This window comes from Carassius carassius, chromosome 50 (assembly GCF_963082965.1).
Source record: "Carassius carassius chromosome 50, fCarCar2.1, whole genome shotgun sequence".
Taxonomy (NCBI): Eukaryota; Metazoa; Chordata; class Actinopteri; order Cypriniformes; family Cyprinidae; genus Carassius; species Carassius carassius.
In genome coordinates, this window is record NC_081804.1 from 3,744,595 (window position 1) to 3,767,686 (window position 23,092).

Genomic DNA, 23,092 nt, shown 5'->3' on the forward strand with positions numbered 1-23,092 from the left:
GTTCAGAAGTGTTCTTGCCTTACCCCAAGTCACTACAGTATGCCAACAATAATGATTTAGATATTGAGCAACAACTTGTAATTTTATGTTTGAACCACAAGATCTACAAGGTTTTTTTTTATTACAATGTACACAGTTTTAAGCTTGAATATTTTATTTTTAGACATGTATTTGAAAACAAAATAATTCATATTTAAAAAAAAATTTTAGGAGAGAGTTTTACCTCCAGGTGGCTTGCATCAATAACAGAATGCTCTCCTTCATAGGCAAGGATCACCACGTTCGACACAACTAGTGGCTGTGACCGGTAACCTTTTTTGAATATCTTAATCCTGAAAGTGCCCTCCGTAGACCAACCCTTAGCTTGCACTGTGAAGGCAAAGGAATCTTTCGAGCTAAGGCTCTGGTCATTGTGTTCGTAGGAGACCACACCCTTAGTCAGGTCCTCTTGTGTAAATTTAAAAGATTCAATTCCACTGACTATAATCCTACCATCACTGGGAGGAAAAGTAACATCATAAATGATCTCAGCTGCACTTCTAATGTCCATGTTAGTCTCTACACTTAGCAGACTGGCATTCAGCGTCTTGGTGCTACCATGGTCCATGACCACCATGGTATTGTTGGCTATATGTAGATAAGGGTCACCTGCTTGCACCTGAAGTACAGTTGTTGTCTTATGTAAACCATCGGATACTTGAAGTTGGAATCGCTCACGGTCTGCCCCATGGTGAACAAACAGAACCTTCCTGTCCCTCAGGTCAGCCTGGGTGAAGCGGAAGAGCAGTTGTGTTGGGTCTACTGCAGAAACAATGTTTCCTGAAAGTATTCCCACTCTCACATAAACCAGCTGGGTGTCATTAAAGTCAGAGTCATCGTCTTTGAATAGAATGTCTTCAGTGGTCAATAAACGCTGGCCATTTCTGACAACATTAAAAGGTTTGTGGATTACTCTTTGAGGTACATAGTCATTCCTGGATTGTATTGCAATGTTAAACACTCCCCTCAGTACCTCATGACCTTCATCTTGCCAACCATTGCCACCTCTTGAATCAAATGCCAGAAAGGTAAACTGGTCATGACTCGTTTCTGATCCATCATGCTTGTAGACCAACCTGTTCAAGGAGAGATCCTCATTGCTAAAGACTTGAATTGCACCATCAAACCTTTGCATACCTGGTGGAGAATCTCTGATAAGACGACCATGTTTGGGATCTTGTACTATCCTGTACACAAAGTCTGTTGAGGTGGAGGTTTGAACCCAGAGATATTCTTTATTTATGATGTTTTCATTTCCTTTCAACACAAAAAGTCTCTCATTGATTAGGGCTGGAGCATCAGAATCAGCCTTGATTTTGATTGGAAAGGTGTATACTCTGGAGTACCGATCTTCTGCAAATACTTTGAACTGGAACTGATCCTCAAAGTCAACTGCTCTGTGGACACGAGGGCTGTAACTAATGAAACCATTCAAAATGTCTTGTTGGGTGAAGGTATCACCATCAGATAACTCTTTATCAAGCATCATCAAGATTCCCTGGACTGGGCTTTTCATAATCATGTACTGGACTGATCTTGAATCAATGTTGCTTTCCCTCACAAAATCTTGAAGTTGTTCAGATTTAATGACCTTTTGTTGCCCACCTTCAACTTCCAGAGGAATGCTATTACCCATTCCTATAAGGGCAGGCATGATTTTAATGATAAATAAGTTGTCTGGGAGGATGACCTGTCCAAGCTGTGCACTGAAGTGAATAAACTCTGTTTCTGTGTCCTTGAGATTGGCTGTGAGGTTGGGAACATATTTCAGTCTTTTTTGCTCCAGGTCAGACTGATGAAATAGTGTGACTCTTTTTGGTACCCCATTGTCTGAGATCAACTGCAGTTCTCCAAACTGAAGTGGCTGAGTGACATTATATACAATGTCTCCAGTTTTTGGAGTTGCAGAAATGGCCAGATTTTGTATTCCAATTGGGGTGCTGTCATCCTGTGTGACCAGAAGGCCAGTATTTGTGACTAGAGTCATCTGTGGTTGGGTGATAAGCAACTTAAATGTGCTTGACTGGCTAACTAAATCTCCATCTGAGACCTGCAGAGTAAGTTCTGTCACTTCTCCTCCCTTGTGCACATAGTGGATATTTCCTTCTTTCAGTTGTCTACAAGTGAACTCTCTGAGACCAAATCCTGGCTGTTGAGTATTCTCCAGATATCCAGCAGCAGTAGGGTCTGATATAACTATGACCTTGAGTTCATCACAACGATTGTCTGAGTCTGAGAGTTTGATAAGGTTTGGGCTCAGACGTGTGCGACCATTAGCTGTGATTGAGATATCACCTGCACTTAGCTGAGGGATGTCATTGACTGGGATGATTTCCACCGGTAGCACATACTGGCGTGCAACACTTAAGCACTCTGGGAGATTCGTTCCATGTGCAGTCACCTCCAGATGGATTTGATCCCCATACTTTTCATTGCCATCATGAAGATATTTGATTTTCTTGTTGACAACATCCAGAAGGGTAAATTTCTGTACCCTTGTTTTTCGTAAGTTCATATCAACCAGTCCATACCAGGGATTGTTTAGAAGAGTAAAGATGATCTCAGATTCACGAACACCTACAGCTTTTAGGTTAAATGTTGGGTTTAGGTTTAAAATGTCGATGAAGGCCTCTCCTCCCTCTGGAACCAGCAGAGGAGTGATGTCCAGGAGCTTAGAAATATTGTGGAACATCTCTGGCAAGTCCTCTGTAGGAAAACAGTGTCTTTCATCAGTACTGACATTAATGTATGTGATTCTTACTGGAGGTGTAGTTGTTAACTCCAAATCCTCATCATAAGCGGAGTAATCATATTCTCCCTCACATTTCACATAAATGTCTTTAGTTATCAGAGCATCCTGCAGGCTTCTGTGTTTCTGATTCACCTTGATTTCACCTAAACATCCAATAAAGGACTCAGATGTGACCTCTTCCTCCACACGAGTCAAATAATCTTGAAACACATCCTTCATCTTTCTTTGAATGCCTCCCAGGTACAGGTTCCCCACTAGATCCAGCTTTTCTGTCTCATTAAGAGGGAGTGAAACCATTTGACTGTCCACATTTATCTGGAACTCATAGGGATCAATCTGAACTTTAACTCTGTGCCACTGATCATCATCCACTTTCACTTCCACATGGTCTAGCACATACATTCCACTTCCCAGATCCATTACACCTTTTAGGAAGCCTCCTGCCATTCCGATTGCAATGAAGTCTGCCTGATGTCCTGGGTGGAAGAGCAACAGAGCATCCTCAATGGTCGTCTTCATCAGCATCTCCAGGCTACGAGAGCCTGTGCTAGGTGTGGTCCAGGTAGGGAAAGAGATGAATGATTCTGGACTGATAAAGCTTGTGGTGTCTCCATCTCCTGCCTCAAACTCACTGCTGCAGCTCTCCTTGGTGTCATAGCAGACTGCAACTTCTGAAGCCAGAATATCATAGTCATGAGACTCAAACATAACGTTGCTCATGCAGCCACGCAGGGAGGGAACAGCTGTGCTCAGGTACTCCACTTCCAGGTCCCTCACGCCTCCAAGGAACACGCCCTGGTCAATATTCAGGTCCTCATCTGCATCCTCCACTGGGATGAAGGTTGTGTACAGGTTGTCCACAGCCATAGTAAGTTTGGAGTCTTTCAGAATGAGAGACACATGATGGTCCAGAAGATTACTGAGCTGGAGACCCATGCTGGAGGAGAGAACCTTTTCTCCAGATCCCATGTCAATCCTAGCCTGTAAAGATACATGCACAAACAAATTATTAAACAACAAAATTGAATTACATTTTTTACATTTTCTGAAAAAAAAAAATAAATAAATAAAAAAATAAAAAAATAATAATAACAATAAAAAAATGTGGTGTTTGCCTGTGTTGCTGTCATGATGTTAGGGTGTTTTGAGTGGTTAGCAGGGCATTGCTGTGCAATTTCTAAGCTGTTCTGAGTGTTTTGTAGAACATTGCTAATCAGTTGCTATGATGCTCTGGTTAGTTTCTAGTGATTTAATTTGAGGTAACATTCATGATTGTAGCACAAATCTGCCAAAGCAATTATATGCTAAAGGTTAATAATGGTTAATATTAGGGGTTTGTTCAGGGCTTTAGGGTTTCCTTGCTTCAAAAGCACACTAATTAATCTTATCTCATTATCTTAATAAATTTTTATTTTTCTTTATCAGGTGCATTTCTCTTTAGACATATTTACTAGAAAACAAAATAAAGGTACTGTTTAAGAATATGTTTTTCCACAGTCATTATTCATGTATTCAGCTTTGAATTTCTGATACAGACTTGGCTGGATCAGTTGGCTTTTTCAAACACTGTGCAGCCACTTAAACTGAAAATATCACAGATCTCATTTCAGATCTGCAGCCTCCAAAGATGAAAAAAGTAAATCTGAATGAATTGAATATGTCGGTGGAAATGCGTTTTTAATGACAAATCCTACCACTGATGAAATAGTCCTGGTACCGTTTTATATTGCAGCATAATGCAGGCAGTTTGAGCGTCTGTGTTTATCTATGCGGAGCGGGAGCCATTTTCTAGGGAGGCTGCAGATGAAGAAGAAATAGACTCAGAGCAAACCAGTAACTCCTTCAAGCCGTGGAAGCTTTTTCCATGTGTTGAGCTGAAAAACTTCAACGATTAAGTCACAGTGGAGCTGGAAGCGAATGTGAGTCATCCCTCTCACCAAAAACCAAGAGGCTGCTTCTTAAAAACTCACAAGAGATTTTCTCAGTGTGTGGCTCATTCTGGGGCCCTGAAGTCTTGAAGGACCATGAGAATAAATTCTATTTATTTGTGTAGTCAGTCTGGGTTTTTAATTTACATTACAAAGTAGATATTTTGAACTGTACCCTGTGCTTTCTGAATTTGCCAGATCTGATCTCTGTCCTTGTTGTATAAGTAGTCATTTACAAAGCAATTTTATCCAAAACAGTTTAACACTTAAAGGAACACTCCACTATGTTTGAAAATAGTCTTATTTTCCAACTCCCCAAGAGTTTAAAAGTTGAGTTTTACCGTTTTCGAATCCATTCAGCCTATCTCCGGGTCTGGCGGTAGCTCATTTAGCTGTAGCTTAGCATAGATCACTGAATCTAATTAGACCATTAGCATCTCTTCTTAAAAATTACCAAAGAGTTTATATGTAGTTTTCCTATTTAAAACTTGACTCTTCTGTAGTTACATTGTGTACTTAGACAGACGGAAAATGAAAAGTTTTCAGCCTATTTTCTAGGCTGATATGGCTAGGAACTATATTTTGATTCCGGCGTAATAATCAAGGAACCATGGGTGCAGCAGACACAATGATATTATGCAGCACCTAAAAATAGTATTTTCAGGCGCTGCGTAATATCACCTGCTGTAAGGCAGCAAAATTCCTTGATTATTACACTGGAATGAGAGTTTAGCTCCTAGCCAATATTAGCCTAGAAAATGGCAACTTTTAATTTTCCATCAGTCCCAGTACACAACATAACTACAGAAGAGTCAAGTTTTAAATAGTTAAAATATTAAAAATATTTAAGGTGGCATGAGTAGCTGTTGGTGATACGAAAGTTTATGAATCGACCCCTAAACGATCTGAATCCAAAATGAACTGTATTTCACCTGTAATCTGCCATTGTAGAGCTCCAGCGAGAGGTAATCTCTGTGTCCCGCCGCCAGTAGGAGCAGGCCACTACGTCTGCTTGTTTTAAATTGGAGCGACACTTGAAAACTTGACAGATCCTGAATGGCATCTACTCGACAGTAGCTGTCCCCGAAATAGGAAGCTGTAAACACAAAAGGAGGAAGTTTTTTTATTATTTTTATTATAAATATTTGAATGATGACGTTCACCATTAACGTGTGAATGTGGAAGTGAGAAGACATACAGCAGATGGAAGTTTGGATTTGCAACTTTTCCAGCTGTCTTGTCAACTGTTGTGTAGAAAAGACACTGTTCTGGCTTCAGCCCCATGAGAATGTTTATATAACTGCTTTTCTGCAGGATTTCCAGAGCTTAGTGTAGTAATGTTCGGCTGTATGCTAATGTAGCCACCTGCCTTGGACTGCAAATTAGATTTTTTCCTCCATTGCTTTCGCTCCTTTAGTAAATCATTCACACATCACTACTGGGCCTTGTGTCAAGGAGATCCCCATTCCATTAAAGAGGTTTCCAGGGGCCAAATCAACAGTGTCTATGCCGCGGTAACATTATACGGCCAGACTCATTGGGAAACCCCTTCATGAAATTTTGGGATCCAGAAATGTAACATTCTCACAGAAATTATGGTCAAATGTCTTGGTAGAGGGTCAGGAGTCAATTTATGACTCGTGTAATTCCCTTATCTAAGATCATAAACAGGATACTGTTGTTACAACAAAAACGTCAAATATTAGGTAAATAATGACCAAATTTACAATAGTAAATTAAGGTTAAAATATCACAATGGTATATTATTGGTATATTAATAATATTAATGGTATATTAAAGGAACAGTTCACCCCAAAAAATTAATTTCTCTTTGTTAAATGATTAATTTGATCTGGTTTACAAAGAAGTCTGAAAGATTCATGGAAGTATTAGAGTGATTCAGTACTTTATTTAAGTTTATTTAATCTAAGGTGAGTTCCTTGAACTCACTAATTTACCCGGACAAAGATTACCAGTGACTTCGATTTGTTCCTCACACAAATCTATTGTATGATTTCAGGACACTTTGAATACAGTCATCTGGACTACTTTTATGGTTCTTTTCCATCTTTTTTGAAACTTGAAAGTTTTAATTGTAATTGCATGGAAACATATCAGTACATTCTTCAAAATTTCTTGTTCCACATAAAACAGCCTGGGTTTGGAATGACATGAGTGTGAGTAAATAATGACAGATTTTTGAGTAAATGACTTTTTATCCTGTTAAATATACATAATAGAGTAGCATCTGAAATCATTCAGCAAAATGTACTGTCATTAGCCAACCGCTAAGCACTAGCTCCTAAGAAAGTGGCATCCAGCCCAGTCTGTATTTGTTCCTCTGTATTCATGCATTATAGAAATATAATGTTTAGAGTGATATATAGCACTTAATACTCACCATAAAAAAAAAAAAAAAAAAAAACTAGATGCACAAAAAACTATGCGAGTAAACTATTTTCATATGCCAAAATATCTATTTTATGTACAAAGACCATCTTTAGAGTAATTGAAACACTCATTTGCACTCCGAGTAAGCAATGCATCAAAAGCGCAAGAGATCTTCACAGTTCAGCAAAGGGTTCTCACAGATATCCCCTATATACATTCAGTCCATGCTCTCCAAAAACAAACACTTAAATCATGCAGAAAGGGCCCAAAAACAACAGGAGGCAGAGCTAAACGCTGAAGCTCATATGATCTCTCATAATATAATCTAGAATACTGAAAAGGTTATAACATTTAGATCTGAGCCTGCAAAAGACTGTCCGAGACCCTCAGATAGCATACAAAGCAGATAGAACCCAGCAAATTGAGATTCATTTTAATGAAGCTACATTTATCTGAAGCCTGTAACTCCGATTTGGTTTATATCAGTGCTCAACAACAAGGTCTGTTTTGGTTGGAAAATTCACGGTGCACACAGGAGGCAGAATGGGCAACTGGATCCCAAGGACTCTGAGGTTCAAGCCGCTGTCGGTGCGCACTGAGCATTCTCAGACCAAAAAAGACACAAGGGCCACAGTGAGCACAGCCAGCACGTATGAATCTGGAACCCATTAAAGCTCTTTGAGGGGATTCTAAATGGAACACATGTGTTGGAGACCCCCAACCATTCCAGAATTCAACATGCACCATACATTAAACCAAGACTCAGCTCAACTTTGTTTTTATAGGCGAGTAGCATCTCATTGCATGGTAAAAACACAGATGGCAGGCTTTTGTTTGAAAATGAGCATCATTATTCTGTTGGTTAGTTCATTACGAAACTTCATTAGTTTAAAGCAAACGTCACATCTGTCTTTATACACCAGTTATTAGAGGGGAACACTGTTTGAAAAGAAAACCCAGATTGGAAAAGTATGGACAGAAATATGGAATCTACAGCATGTGTGCCAAAGTAGAATTACAAAATAAAATTGCCATTGGTAGAAACATAAATCTATTTAAAGTCAGCATGAAAGCAGAATTGACCCAGTTTATTTTATCATCACACATTCCTTAGATATTTGTCTTTGTAATCATCAAAATCAAGACTTAATATAGCTTTAAAACACCTTTTTTGATCATGTGACAGTTGCCTCTTTTCAGTTCCTCGACCTCCAAACCAACTCCATCTCTGCTACATAATGCACATTTTGACTATCAAGTTAGTTCTGAAAAATAAGGTCAATCCTTGTATTTTTTTCCCCCATTCAATATCTCATTTCACTCTGAAATATGTCAGGATATTTAAGTAAAATGTGTAAATGTATTTCAAATTGACCTATAAGTGAACTGACCTATAAGTACATAATTTATCGGTGATGGTAAAGTACAGAATTCTGAGTATGTAGTGAGTCATAAAGCTATTGGACTTAAAATTGTTAATTACACACTGTTTGTTAGACATTGCATGTAGAGTAAATGTTAAAATATATTTAAGAGTGTCATGGGAATTTTTTATGCAATATAAAAATCAAACACAATAGAAACTCTATTTTTACAGAGTGCGGCAGTCAGGTTCATGAAGTAAAAATCCCATTAATTTTCTTCATAAAGGAATTGATTTTGAACTATAAATTCTAAGCCTTTATAGACAGATCTATTATGAGCTATGAGATTTTTAATCAGTGGTAAATGGTATTGTTGAAGCTGTTAAAGCCATATTATTTTGACTTATTTTTTTAATTATGTTCAACAGCAGGATTCCTGATGAAAAACTACATTACCCATGACTTTGCAGAGAAATCTCTACCAATCAGTGAAATGCAACAAGCAAACCAAATGTGTCCACTCTCATAAATCACGTGTTGTAATAGTTAGTCTCCCAATGCTTTAAAACTACAATGCATAAATGCAGATATTACAATAAATGAATAAATAAACTTTTTTTGTGGTGAAAAAGCAAGTGCAGATGCATTCACACATTATTTCAACATACTATGATTTGGGATGCACTCAACCTAATCTCACACACAATTTAGGACAGACAGTAAGTTGATTTGCTTGCAGTCCTTTTCTTTGATGTGACTTTCTAAGTCGCACTAGCTTAATCATATGATGCTGCTATTGCACTTGAATCCTTCGCCCTGGGAAACTGTGTGCTTGTGGGTGTGTATGTCCCTGGACGTCTGCCAGGGCAGATGGCGCTGTCGTGAGGACTGCTCCAGTCTGTATTTTTAGTGCTCAAAGGGAACTGAGTGGGTCTCTGTCTCCTCATCCTGTGAATGAATCAGACGCACCCTAGTTCCTCAAAACCCTGTCAGATATCCGGAACATTCATACGGAAGCAGAAACAACTGAAAGCAACGGAAGCAACCTAATGTTTAATCTGCCATACAAGAGATGGGTAGGAGGAACCAGACTAAAAGAATCCATAATGAAGCAAGTTTTTTATCACAGCTATATTCCGTCTAGACCAAACCTCTCTAAAGGTGACCTTAACTCGCTTGCTCAATTGGCTCACGAATGATTTGTTGTCCATGGCTGCAGTCATGAGGAATAAACGATCTCTCCGCATATGAGCTCTGTGCCAGTAAAACAGGCTTGGACTCGATCCAGTCTTTGCACCATACACCTGCTCTTATAATATGACTGTCTGAACTTTCACCTGAGCTTTCGTCCCCAAATTATATTCACTCCACTACAATAAAAAAAAAATCACTGAACCGTGGTACCAACAGTTCTGTTTTCACTCTGAATGCACTATGCAAACAAACACAAGTAATTTATCTAAAATATACATTTTTAAGAGCAGATCTCAAAACGTGGCAAACATCTTTTCCCCATATTCTCTCCATGGTAACAGTGAGTGACCATTATGTTTCCTAAAACAAACCGCTGAGCTGCCGGTAAGATTAAACATAGTAAATAGCGGTTCTGCTGATGATTTGTTCCTTTGGTTCTGTAGTGACTGCGTGTGTGAGAAAGAGGGATGGTTGTAATTACATCAATCTTAAAGCTGTGTTCTACTGGAGTCTCTCTATATAGACTCTGAGCTATTCGTGGGCATCGCTGTTGCTATGGTAGATCAAAAACAGCCTCTGCGTTGATCAAAGTCTGTCAAGATAGTGAAAAAATATATTATTTTACAAGAAATAAGGATGATGACACATCAGTAAACACGTAGGCCTATTTTTCCTCTCAAAGAGCTTTAAATAAAAATTAAAGTTGAAAATGGAAAAAACTAGGCTTTATAACTTTCTCTGAGCAACACATCCTTCAAAATACAGCAAAAAATATTTGTGAAAACACAAACAACATTTATACTGTACATTTCCTTCCATTTCCTGATTTCAAACCAGCTAATAATGCTAACAGTATGTCCTGACATGCCATATTTGAATGCACACAAATGAGATTTGAGAGCTATTAAGGAAGGGAAGTTTTTTCTGCAAATAACAACTTAAAAACTGGTCATCACATGAATTTATTGCATGATTTCATGACATTCATAGCACACAAGTAGTCGCCCTGTGAGCTATTATTATAACAATTATACGTTCGACAACCAGTTCTATTCACAGACATGGTATGGAAAACAAGTCAGGACTCTGATTGCAGAATAATTCGTTTAAGATCAACAAAGAGCTACAATGACACCAACTGGCTGAACCCACACTGACATTTAATGAGGCAGAGGAAAAGGCTTTAGCCCCCGAAACATAATTGATAAATGTTCATTTACTTCATCAAGATTAAAACAAATCATTGCCTAAAGACATTTTATATTATGCAGCCGTTACGCATGCACCAGCACACAAGATAGCAGCTTGAAGTGAAAATCAAAAATGTGTTAAACCCTGCTACAGACATGGTGGCTAGCACATCCCACAAGCCTGTAAGTTTTCTGCTGCTATATGCCATTACTGTAAAAAAAGAGGACAAATAGCTTGGGTGTGTTTAACAAAGACTAGACACAATAGTGACAAGGATGCAGTGGAACGACATGCAAACATTTTAACTCTGGCCACTGGGATATTGAACAAACAAGCACACAATGGATGTGGATTCAGGAGCATAATTGCACCTTGATTAATGAGAATATACTTATTACTCATTGTGGCCCTCTCAAACCACTGAAACGCATGCAGACAATGGAATACTGAAGCAGTGGTCACAGGCAACCTTGAAACTAAAAGGAAAAACATTTGTAGAAGAAATATACAAGGGAACAATAAACACACTGCCCTTGTTAGTCATCAGGGGCCAGGGCACTAGTCTGCTGGGACTGGTTTGATGCCCTTGAAATATGGGTTGAAGAAATGCACTGAGTAAAGCTTCAGTCCAAAGCTTCACCGCTAATGCAAGAACATACTAGCATTACTTTTAGTGTTTTGCCATATATTTAGTGTATGTCTATATACTACATCAAACTTAAAAAAATAATTAAAAAATTATTTTTTTGATGATCAGCTCTTTTAATCTTGTTGTTTAGGGACTAGTTTTTCTTACAGAGGATTTGAGAGTTTAAACGTGCTGTTAGGAGGACATCAGGACATCTTAGGAGTTTATTCCAAGAGCTGAAATGAAGAGAGCTGGTGTTTCTCAGGGTTAACAGCAGACAAAATCTGCTCATGTGTTTTACAGAACGCCGAGCACATTTACCTGAACTCAAATGTACTGTGGATCCAGAGAGGTTAGGCTATTTTCCCCTTCCATCACATTTCATTCACATATCTTTCCCTTCTTCTCTCAAACACATGCTCAGAGGGAATTACTGGACCTTTTCCACAGCACACCGCCTTCAATTATATTAATCAAACCATCTCAACCTTTAAATACAAACAGTTTGCACACATTTTCACACACACTCAAAATATTACTTATTAAAAGTAATATAAAATATTAGAATTTAAAGTAAATGTTTTCTATTTGAATATATATTATATCTTATGCTAACATACTAAGAGCAGGCATTTGTGGTTTAGAAACGGGATATGTTTGGCCTTAAAGGTCAGAGGTCTGGATTCTGTTGCCTGAACAGGAAGTGGGGGTTGGTAAAAGGTAAGATGAGGAATTGGAGAGAAAAACTCCACAACTCTATTCCAGTTTTTCTTTTCTCCACTCCACTCAGCGACTAAAACGACCCAGAAAATGTGTGTTAATGTGCAGACGTCATATACGACTGTTTTTGCTCTCCACAGGAGCTGAGGCCCGTGTTTGGTTTGCAGTAGCTCATGTCCAGAGAATGAGGGAACATGCTGAATTGTTTTCCCTAGCGTACACGTAGCACTTTCAGACGCTCCCAGCAGAATACTTAGAAGCTGATGCTAGATTCACCGCAGCAGTGCCAGAAACTGCCCTGCTGGCATGATGTCACCCACCTGCATGCTAAAGCGAGATAATGTGAGGGGGAAAAAGGGGGAAAACCTAGAATTAAGATGCTAATCCCTGCCCCTTATGATGCCCAGATTAGGAACTCATTTGTTCAAAATTTCTGATCTCATTGGAGTTGCTCACTTAGATCTATTTACTTATATAACATATACTGACAGGTTTTAGGATTGATATTCATGTGTATTCCAAAACTGTATTACACATACATAATCATGCATATTTGTATGGGCTAGATATATATGTTAATATATGATTGTTCAAATTTTATTAGGTTCCATATATGAGCTATCAAATCAATTAATTACGATTAATCACATGTATGTATGATTATATATAAATATAAATATATATTACATATTTATAAAATGTGATTAATTGCGATTAATCAATTTGACAGCCTTAGTTTTCACTTCATATGACAATATATTTCATATACTGAAATGTAATATATAATGTACATATATTACATTTGTGTATGGGGAGTTTTCTTAGTGATCATTCTTACAGTTTTCTTCTGGTGGGCTATACAACGTGGCATAAACAATGCTTTTGTTATTTCAGAAAGTTGATTATTATTATGATTCTATCTCTACGTGGCCATAGTCATTTCGGAGATGAAGTAGATTATTAATATTTGATGGAATATTATACGACCATTTTTTTCTTTCAGAATGTCATGCACCGTTGATTTGCACACAATAAGACCAGAGACATTGATTAGGAAAGTAAATAGTGCTGATTTGATTTCATGATGCCATTAAAGGAGCTGTGCTCAAATACAGATGCGTTACATAATGACTGTGTAAATATTGACTCTCATCGTGTCTCATCATGAGGGAGAACACGTCGAACAACACAAGCCTTGTGCTCATAGCATGAGGTCAATTCCTGATTTCTATCAGCTCAGCGTTGCATGAAATGTTTCATTGAGCTACCAATCTTGCACATAAATTACCTCTTTAATGTCGATGTGGAGTAATTTGAACTCTTGACAGCTGAATCTTTATGCTTGTAAATGTGCATATGTATGTGTGCATGAATTCCTCTGGGCTGTAAGAATAAGTGCTGGTGTGTTTGATCAGCAAGGGCGATCTGCCATCCAAAACACACACACACACACACACACACACACACACACACACACACACACACACACACACACACACACACACACACACACACACACACACACACTTTTTTCTGTGACAGTGGGGACTTTCCGTGTTTTACACTAAACTAAAAATATGTGACCCTGGACCACAAAACCAGTCTTACTGTAAGTCACTGGGGTATATTTTTAGCAGTAGCCAAAAAATAAATAAATAAATAAATAAATAAATAAAAATAAAATAGGTAGATAGATGTATAGGCCAAAATTATAGATTTTTCTTTTAGCCAAAAACCATTATATTGAGTAAAGATCATGATCCATGAAGATATTTTGTAAATTTACTAACGTAAATATATCAAAATGTAATTTTGGATTAGTAATATGCATTGCTAAGAATTCATTTAGACAACTTCAAAGGCGATTTTCTCAGTATTTAGATTTTTTTTGCACCCTCAGATTCCAGATACTCAAAAAGTTGTATCTTGGCCAAATATTTTCCGATCCTACTAAACCATACATCAATGGAAAGCTTATTTATTCAGCTTTCAGATAATATATACATCTCAATTTCGAAAATTGATACTTAAGTCCATGGTCACATATGTTCGATACTCTAACCTAACCCTTTTCCCGGAGTGCACATTCTCAAGTTAAAGGCAGTTTTAGTGATTTGGTGCGTGTGTGTGTGTGCGTGTGTCTCTTTGTGGGAAAACCACTGGGGTTTAATTACAATCAGAGACTGTTTCTAATCTGTAAGGGTTTACATGTCTGACTTTAGGCTGTAGAGATGAGATGGTTCTGCTAGTTCAGGGCTCGCTGAGTTTCAAACTCTCACTGATGGCGGGGTAATGGTTTAAACATGTGGCTCGGTTGGAGATCACCGCAGAGGAGGTGTATGTGTGTGGAGAGGCATTTGTTTAAATAAGTCTGTTGAATGTCTGCGTCTCCTTAAGGTGCCCTTTAAACACCCTCAGTTCTCTCTTTACCTGAAAAACACACCCTTTCATCATACAACACAGTCAACATATACTAGAGTCTGAGATCTGCTGTGTGAGTGAATGATCTAGAAGACAGATGCATGTACAGTCCTCATACGGCATTAAACAGATGTATGCGTCTAGAACATGCTGTAAAAGTCAAAGCAGACAGGGGTGTGTTTTCATAAACAGGCATTTCTGTGTGCAGATGGATTTTCAGACTGTCTCACAATCACCTCATCGACGAGTCCCCAGACAGATGAAGAGGAGTATTTATCGGGAGCAAAAGGCAACGAGCAAAAGACTTAAATAATGTGTGCAAAGCAACTTGCCATCTGGAATGTTTTTTATATAAAAGTTTGTGAATCTGAATTGTATGGAAGCTTATTTCCTGCCATGGAATATAAAAATGTAACTTTTTAGTTTATATCTCACACTTTAGACTTTTTCTTGTAATTCTGAGATGTAAACTCGCAATTAAGAGAAAATAGTCATCATTTTGAGATTAGTGACAATTACCTTATTTACCTCTATAAAAAAACAACAACAAAAAAACACCTTTTTTGTGAGATGTAAATGTAGAATTCTAGTGGTGGAACTAAGCTTCCATAAAACGTTCTTTAATTTCTTTTTACATGAACTTATTGCATCTTGAATATGTGTGTATTTAAATTTGAGACAAAATACACTTGTATTGAAGCCAGCACACAAAAACAAGTCTTAATAATGCTATCCAGTGTTGCTTTTCAAATAATTCTATCTTGTTTTAAGGATTTTACGATATTTTAACTGGAAACAAAAATCCCCTCATTAGGAAAATGATTTTTTTTTTTTTTAGGATGCTGCCAGTGAAGCTCACTAGGTTTTAAAGCTCTTGTCTTCTATAGGTCTGTCTCCTGTTTCTGGGGTAAATTAGTCTGAAGGATGTTTCCTGCTCATGGGAGGGACTATAAATCAGCCCAATACTGAGGAGACATTCAAAACTCCCACATGTCCTGTTACCCTTTACTGATATCTACTCTACCCTCACTGCATATTAAACACACACACACATATGGGTGACCCCTGGTGTTCGCTGACCTTTGGAGGTCACATGACATGTTATAGTCCTAACTGTAGCCACTGCTGCTGACACACGCATATGTTTCACATTATCAGGCTAGATCAGCTGCAGGAAAGCCTTCAGGAATGAAACAGGAACCTCAAAAACACCCTGAAACTTCAGCAATCAGCAATTAAATAATAGATCTATCTATCTATCCTTTACAGATAAAATAATCCCAGAATGCACTGCGACAAGCTCAAAGAAAAAGATTATGGACTTAGTTTGGTGAAAAAACTATATATATATTCAGTCCTAAAATTACAGATTTCAAAAACTTTACATTTTAGTTCAAATTGATTTTTTTTTTGTGAAAATACATACAAAAATTACATTATTTAATTTTTATATTACAAAAAATACTATATATATATATTATTTATGTTTGTCAACCAGCCTTGGGTGGTTTGCTGGTCTTTCCTCAACAGACCAGTGTTACCATACTTGGAAACTAAGACCATCACATGTGATTAGACTGATGTTTCATTTATTTTTCTAGAAAGGTTATTGAGGATCATATCTTTGGCTGAGAGCTGAGAAAAGGTTCTGTAAAAAAAATTCCCGTTGCATCATGTCTCCCTATTTGATCAATTTCTTCATCCATTTGCACAGAGTTAAAAGTAGTTTAGCATTGCTCACTAGTGTCTGAAACAAGGAGACAATGTTCACAGTGTTCTCACATCAGAAGATCTAAGCCTACAGGACAGATCAGTTTTATCAAATATGGATCGTCTCTGATGGAGCACATCAAACCTCAGCACACACTCTCACCTCACCCCTTGAGCTCTTTAATCTGATAGCAGAAATATCACCCAGATTGGGGATTATTGTTTGGCTTGACGACAGAAATTGACTCGGAGGCATATGGGATATTTTTGAAACACTCAGAACACACTTTTAGTTCAGCTATAGACTCTTTGTTTATCAGACTATGTGCCTATCATTCTTTCATCTGTTCATTGTCGTTCCTTGGTGGCTTGTGACCAAAGACGCATTTCTTAACACTGCGCTTCATTTTTAACTTGCATCAACTGGGCGTTGCTGGACACGTTCAAAAGCATTTCTCGGGAGGTGAAAACATCTCACTCAGTAAACAATTTGCTAGCAAACAACACAAGGAACTAATTTGCAAACTTATTTAACACTATTAAAGTTTGTGCCATGCATTCCAGAACACGCTGTGACACAAAGTAACATCTGTCACATCTGATTAGTGTTTTCTATGTTCACAGACTCCTGATATGAGCCGTTGGATGTGTATAGATGAACACATTCTTTCAACTGATACTGTCTTTACCAGCTTCATCCGAAATTGTTGTGCTGTGATGGGAACATGCTGCTACTTAGTTTACATGGCGATCTATTGTTATGGTATGAGATTTCAGTTTAACCCATCCCAAAATGTCAAACAAGAAAAATCTAACTGGTTTGCCACTTTGCATGTTGGCCAGCCAGTTCCTTTCTGTCTAGATTAAAGGGTTTATGCAGACTAAACTTGATATTTAAAGTCAAAAGTCTGGCGACAACCTAGATCTAAACCAAACTTAAATCTTATGAATACAAAATTACATTTGTAATTCTACTTTGAGGGAACTCACACTGTGTCCTCTAGCAGTCGCTATGGAAACGCAGTCTTGTTTCCTCTCAGAGAAGCAGGGTTACATTCGGTACCTGAGATGTTTTCTGCAGCAAACACGAATAATGCTTGTTTATTTCGCTCCTATTTGTTGTCCTTGAGTTGAACATTTAAGTCTGATTGCTTAGAAAAGTAACCACTCGTTGCATGATTCGGTATCATTCATGTGTTGCACAGAAGTTTAATACTTAAGGTTAATTGTCTGTTCAAATAAAGCGTAATAGTGACGCTTGCTTTAGCGAACACTCTAGAACATTCCTCACAGCCCCCTTTACATTCACGTCCAATTAAATATGGCGTCTTTCCCTACTAAGGTTAACTGAATCTCTCGCTGATAGAAGCTTTCACTCATGTGGATCCCACTAAACTAACCTGCTGCACCTTTCTCATGATTCCTTCAAGATGTTGTACAACACAATAGCATGAAGCAGGAGTGAGAACGGCAAAGCTCGTAACTGCCTAATAAATCTAATTTCATATAGTATACGTTTGATTGATGACTTTTTATATACTCAAATGTTTCATGACTGTAAACAATTTCTTACCAATGAAGAAAATCTAAATTATATATAAAAAACATTATATATATATTTGTTGTTGATTGAAATAAAGTTGAAATAAAGTAAAATAAAATATAAAATGTTAGATGAAGAACAAAACAAAAGATTTGCCTTAGCAACTAACTGAAATAAGCACTAAAATTATAAACTGGTAGTAAATAAAATCAAATTAGACTTAAAAAGTTCACTGGTTCATTGTGGATATGTGATATCAAATCATAATTTAGCAATAATACACAATAGTAAATGCATAAATGGATATACAATATTGAGATTTTTTAATTATAAAATATTTACTTGACTGAGTTTAAATGACTTTTAACTATAAAAGAAGGAAAATAATGTGTGATATGTGTGTTATATAATTCATAAAATGAGAACTGCTACAGGAAATTGTTTGTTTGGGGCAAAGTTATACAGTCTAGCATCATTGTGCAAAAATATTTGACCACAGAATGCCGTGATTGACCAATCAGAATCAAGTATTCCAGACATCCATGATAAAGCAGGGCGGTGCCGTCTACTAGCTGAAGCACACAGCTAATAATACTGCTGGTACATTAAAAAGTCAGAAATGGGATCAAGTTCCACTTTGTTTGGATTAGACTAAACCTTCTTAGTCTCTGGAACGAATTGCTGTTCGTGTGGCCGATGCTTCCTGCTACAATTCCAGAGCCATCAATCAGAGGTAATAACAGAGTGTGAGAGTGTTGAGAGTGTGTGTGTGACCGCAGGACAAGAGTGTCCAACCACACCCATTCCTCCAGCTACTGCACAACCCACACACACACACACACACACACACACCATAAACACAGTTAATTTTAATAAAAAAAAGTAAAGTCAATTTATGTCTATTCAGCAATTTCTTCTCCCAAAATAATGTAATTAAATAATAATAATAATTATTAATAAAATTGTAATATTATGAATAATATTTATTTAACATTATAATTAAGGTCCTGGTAGTAGTCCTATTGATTTTATTAATAATAGTTCTATTGATCATATTGAATTAATGATATTAATAAATGTAATGCTTAATTTTAATAATATTAAGTTGTAGAAGATTATTACAGTAATAACATCAACTACAGTATCTTAGTTGAGTAATTTTGTAAACATGTTAGTGTGTGTGAATTTGACCCCTTTTGTGCCTGATGGGCTGGATGATTATAAAGCGCTAACACAAAGCTTGTAATCTCACACAAACTTGCTCTTTCAGTCAGTCAGTCAGGTTTCAGTCAGTCCCTCACCTAGTTGCATGTATGCACTATGTGTGTCTATGAATCACAGCGGGTCCGTAACACCTTGTCAGTGTTGCTCATTCCTGCTGATTAACTCAACTGAGTCATTATGGTTTTGCTAGAGGAGAGATAGACGGTAAAGGGATAGGATTTTTTCCCTGCCACCACACAGAAGGAATCACCACTGCCTTGAGTCACTACTGCTATGGCAGTCCTTGAAGTGGTTTTATACTCATAAGAGTTGATTTTTTAATGTTTATGAGGGACCTGATGAATCCAATTTAGGGGCTGACGGGAGGGGAAAGGGTGGATGGGGGCCGCGTGGAAAAGGAAAACTGATCAAATAAAGTAAATAATCTCAACAAAAGTAAAAAAAAAAATTATGTTGTAAGGAAGGGTCTTTGTGCCGAACCGACTTCACTGCATCATGGAAAATCAAGGGGGAGGAAAAAATACAGTTTTTGAATAAAAAAACGACCAAAAAAGGAGACGTGTTTCACAAGCTGTTTGAATAATGTCTAAACTTGGTGCCAAATGGTTTGGCTGTTGGTCGAGGGCGTTGTCTGTCTTACCTTGCTTTGCCAATGACAACAGAACAGATCTACAAACCCTTCACAAGGCCTCTATAGTTACAAAAAAAAATGCTTCCTTTCCCTCCAGACTGATGCATAAGGCCTATCCATCACACATTAATACATCTACTGTAATAAAATACGTTTTGAGAACAAATTGTACGTAGAGTTCACTGGAAGATTCAAAGCAGAAACAGAACATTTGTAGCTCAATGCACACTGAAAAATCATGTCAAAGTAATAATGGCGTCTAATCAAATTTGAGCAGGGAATCTACCTGCCGAACTGCCACAGACTCACATAAAGTCTGAAAATCTACAGATTTCCGCAATTAAAATAATTACGGTTAAACATGTGACATATTTATGATTAAAAAGGGAAAAACTTATCAGGAGCTGATTTTATCAGGAGCTGATTGGATTTTGAAAAGCAGTCTATATGACAGCTAAAATTAAGATGAAAGAGCTTGAAGATAAATAATGTGCAATGAATCATTCACAGTAAGTCCATACACGTGTACAAAGAAAGTAATATTTCATGTTAACTTTAAAGAACGACAGATATCAGACTCAATAAAAATCATCTTAAATAATCTAACAAATGGACATTGTGTTGATGTAACTGTAAAGTTAAATGTTTTTGTAGAGTAAAAACCATCTAGAGGCTCAAAACAGAAGACAAAATCTTCACATACAACCACAGTCACATGTCAATAAAGTGTATACACTGTCTTCATATCTTAGTTTTCCACCACACGTTTGCAAAAGGGTTTCAGATATTTCCTGTGGATTTTATAGTCTGAAAATATAGTCACTGAATAGACTGTAAAATCCAGATACTGCCAGGATTTCTGAGCCGTTAACTCAGTCACAGATGTTCGGTAATGCCTAAATCAGCCATTCCGACATCACTCAATTTCACATCCGTTAAAGGGAGTAAAGTTCAGCTTTGTCCTTGACTTTTCGTAATAGGATTCATGCAGTTGTGTTTACCCATCATTCTCACATTTTCCATGACTTTTGAAAGCATTTCACATTGCCGGACAGACTGCCAAGTTGAACTGGCGCTGTTCGGAAACCTCTGTTTGTTCTGTGCAGCGTCCTGAAGTTGCATTCCACCGACATTACTTGTTCTACTGAGATGACACATGGAAAACTATTTATGATATTCGCACTTTCATACCAAAAGTGGCTTACAAGACAGTGAGCATTTTGTTAGCAGCACGTAGTGAAGAACAGAAGTCAAATTCACAGCGTTTGTAGAACAGCAGCTGTTCACGCATCAATCTAAATGCAATTCCCCACTACAGGCCATTTCAGGCTCTGCTCATTGGCGTGCATGCAGACAGGAAATATGGAATGATAATTAGCTCTTTTCATTGTTTTTGAAGAATACCTCTCTTTCGCTTGCAGATGAATTATTTTGAAGAAGCTGCTTGAAATTCTCCCAGCAGATTTGCCCTTCGATTCCCTGACCTTCCCCAGAAGCTTCCAGACCTGACCAACATTCAGAGCTCCTCTGACTTCATTATGAGTGTTTATCGATTTAAACTCATAGCTGTTTACTGTCTGAAATGCAAACGGACTGTTTGATTTATCTCTGGCGTTCTGTCTCACTTTTGGAGACCTTTGACTAGACTTGAACGTGGCTGGGTGGATTCTAATAGAGAACAGGTCAAACATTTACTTTAAACTCAGCTCTGAGGATCCTATTTTAATGAGCAATGACAGATAACATTCTGCTTTTTAGAATTGCTCAGAAGAACCTCATATATAATAGATAACATGCCCTGTGGGGAATAGTTGTGATTTCAAGGCGTTTCTGAGTTTATGTTGAGGACGGGGTTCTCAATTCTGTGGAATTCAGAGACTGAACATGTAGCATTTAATGGCTTGGATTTATTTTACCATCGACAGCAATTAAAATGATCCATATGGATTCTTAGCATGCATACACCCCGGGAACACCCAGTTTGTGTGAGAGGACTGGAGCATTTGGTTAATAAATTCACATCATTAGAGACCCCCAAACAGGAGGTTCATTTACGTCCACAGAGTTGCTAATGTCTAATTGCCCTGCTAATTTTTCCCTAAGAGGCTGGTGAAGTATTAGAGAACTTATTACCCGCCACCCACACACTTCAAACAATACACATACTGTAGTCCACACAGTCCACACACTGTACACAAACACAACACACAGTTGCAGCAATAGCTGTCAGTGTTGACTTGTGTTATCAACTGTGTTGCATAAAATAGTGATGTTTTATGAACTGTTTTACATTATAGAACTGTTTTGTTGCACTAAATAGTTGCAGTATAGATGTATGCATGTTGCTCTATGGAACTGCATTATAGAGAATGTTGCACTATAATGTTGTATTATAGAATACATTTCACTGTGGAGTTTTTATACTGTAGAGTGTATTGTGGTATAGAGTTGTCTTATAAACCCTTTAGCATTGTAGAGTTGCATTACAGACTTAGAGTGTGTTTTGCCATAGAGTTGCATTATAGAGCGTCATGTAGAGAGCTGCATTTATAGGGCATGTTGCAGTATAGACTTGCTTTATAAAGTGGCTTTATAGAGTGTATTGCACTATAGTGTTGCATTACAGAGCGTGTTGTGGTATATAATTGCTTTATGGTCCTTTTAGCATTGTAGAGCTGCATTGTAGAGCACAATGGTATGTAGTTACTTCATTGTGCTATATAGTTTGTCATGCATATAGAGTGTCATGGTATAAAGTTGTTACAGGGCATGTTGTGCAATAGAGTTATAAGACAATATAGAGCATGCTGTAGTATAGCGTTGCTCTATGACATTACATTATAGTGTTGCATTATATAGTTGCAGTATGGAGCATACTGCTGTATAGAGTTGCTTTATACACCATTTTTTACTATGTACTAAAGACCATGCTGCTGTATAGTGTTACATTATAGATCATTAAGGAATAAAGACGTAACAGATCTGTGGCATAGAGTTGTACTATAGAGAGTGTTACTACATAGAGTTGCTTTATACACCCAGTTGCACTATAGAGTTGCGTTATAGAGTGTCACGGTATAAAGTTATGTGATAGAGTGTGTTGCACAATAAAGTTGCATTATAGAGCATGTTGCGATACAGAGTTGCTCTAAAGACCCTGTTGTTCTGTAGAGTTGTGTTATAGAGCGTCATGCTGTAGAGCAGCACTATAGAACATGTTGCGGTATGGAGCTGCATTATAGAACTTGCGGGCTGTGTAGCAAGTGTTCTCAACTCTGACCCTCGAGGTCCATTTTCCTGCATAGCTTAGCTTAAACCCTAACCAAAAATACCTGTACAAGCTAATCATGGTCTTC

General features: G+C 37.6%; 1 protein-coding gene and 2 long non-coding RNA genes across 3 annotated transcripts in view; 2 read left to right on the top strand and 1 right to left on the bottom strand.

Annotated features, from left to right (window-relative positions):
• LOC132133495 (chondroitin sulfate proteoglycan 4-like) overlaps positions 1-23,092 on the bottom strand; it is a 42,874-nt gene that overhangs the window by 14,506 nt on the left and 5,276 nt on the right. The window contains exons 2-3 of the mRNA XM_059546350.1: positions 5,652-5,815; positions 224-3,772 (exon numbers count right to left, since the gene is read on the bottom strand). Coding sequence (XP_059402333.1) covers positions 224-3,772; positions 5,652-5,815 — 3,713 coding nt within the window. The remainder of the gene's footprint in view (positions 1-223; positions 3,773-5,651; positions 5,816-23,092) is intronic.
• On the top strand, positions 11,790-12,806 carry LOC132133789 (uncharacterized). Its single transcript, XR_009429226.1, has 3 exons — positions 11,790-11,839; positions 12,132-12,207; positions 12,348-12,806. It is a non-coding gene; the product is annotated as an uncharacterized LOC132133789 (long non-coding RNA).
• On the top strand, positions 15,514-17,206 carry LOC132133060 (uncharacterized). Its single transcript, XR_009429128.1, has 2 exons — positions 15,514-15,620; positions 16,963-17,206. It is a non-coding gene; the product is annotated as an uncharacterized LOC132133060 (long non-coding RNA).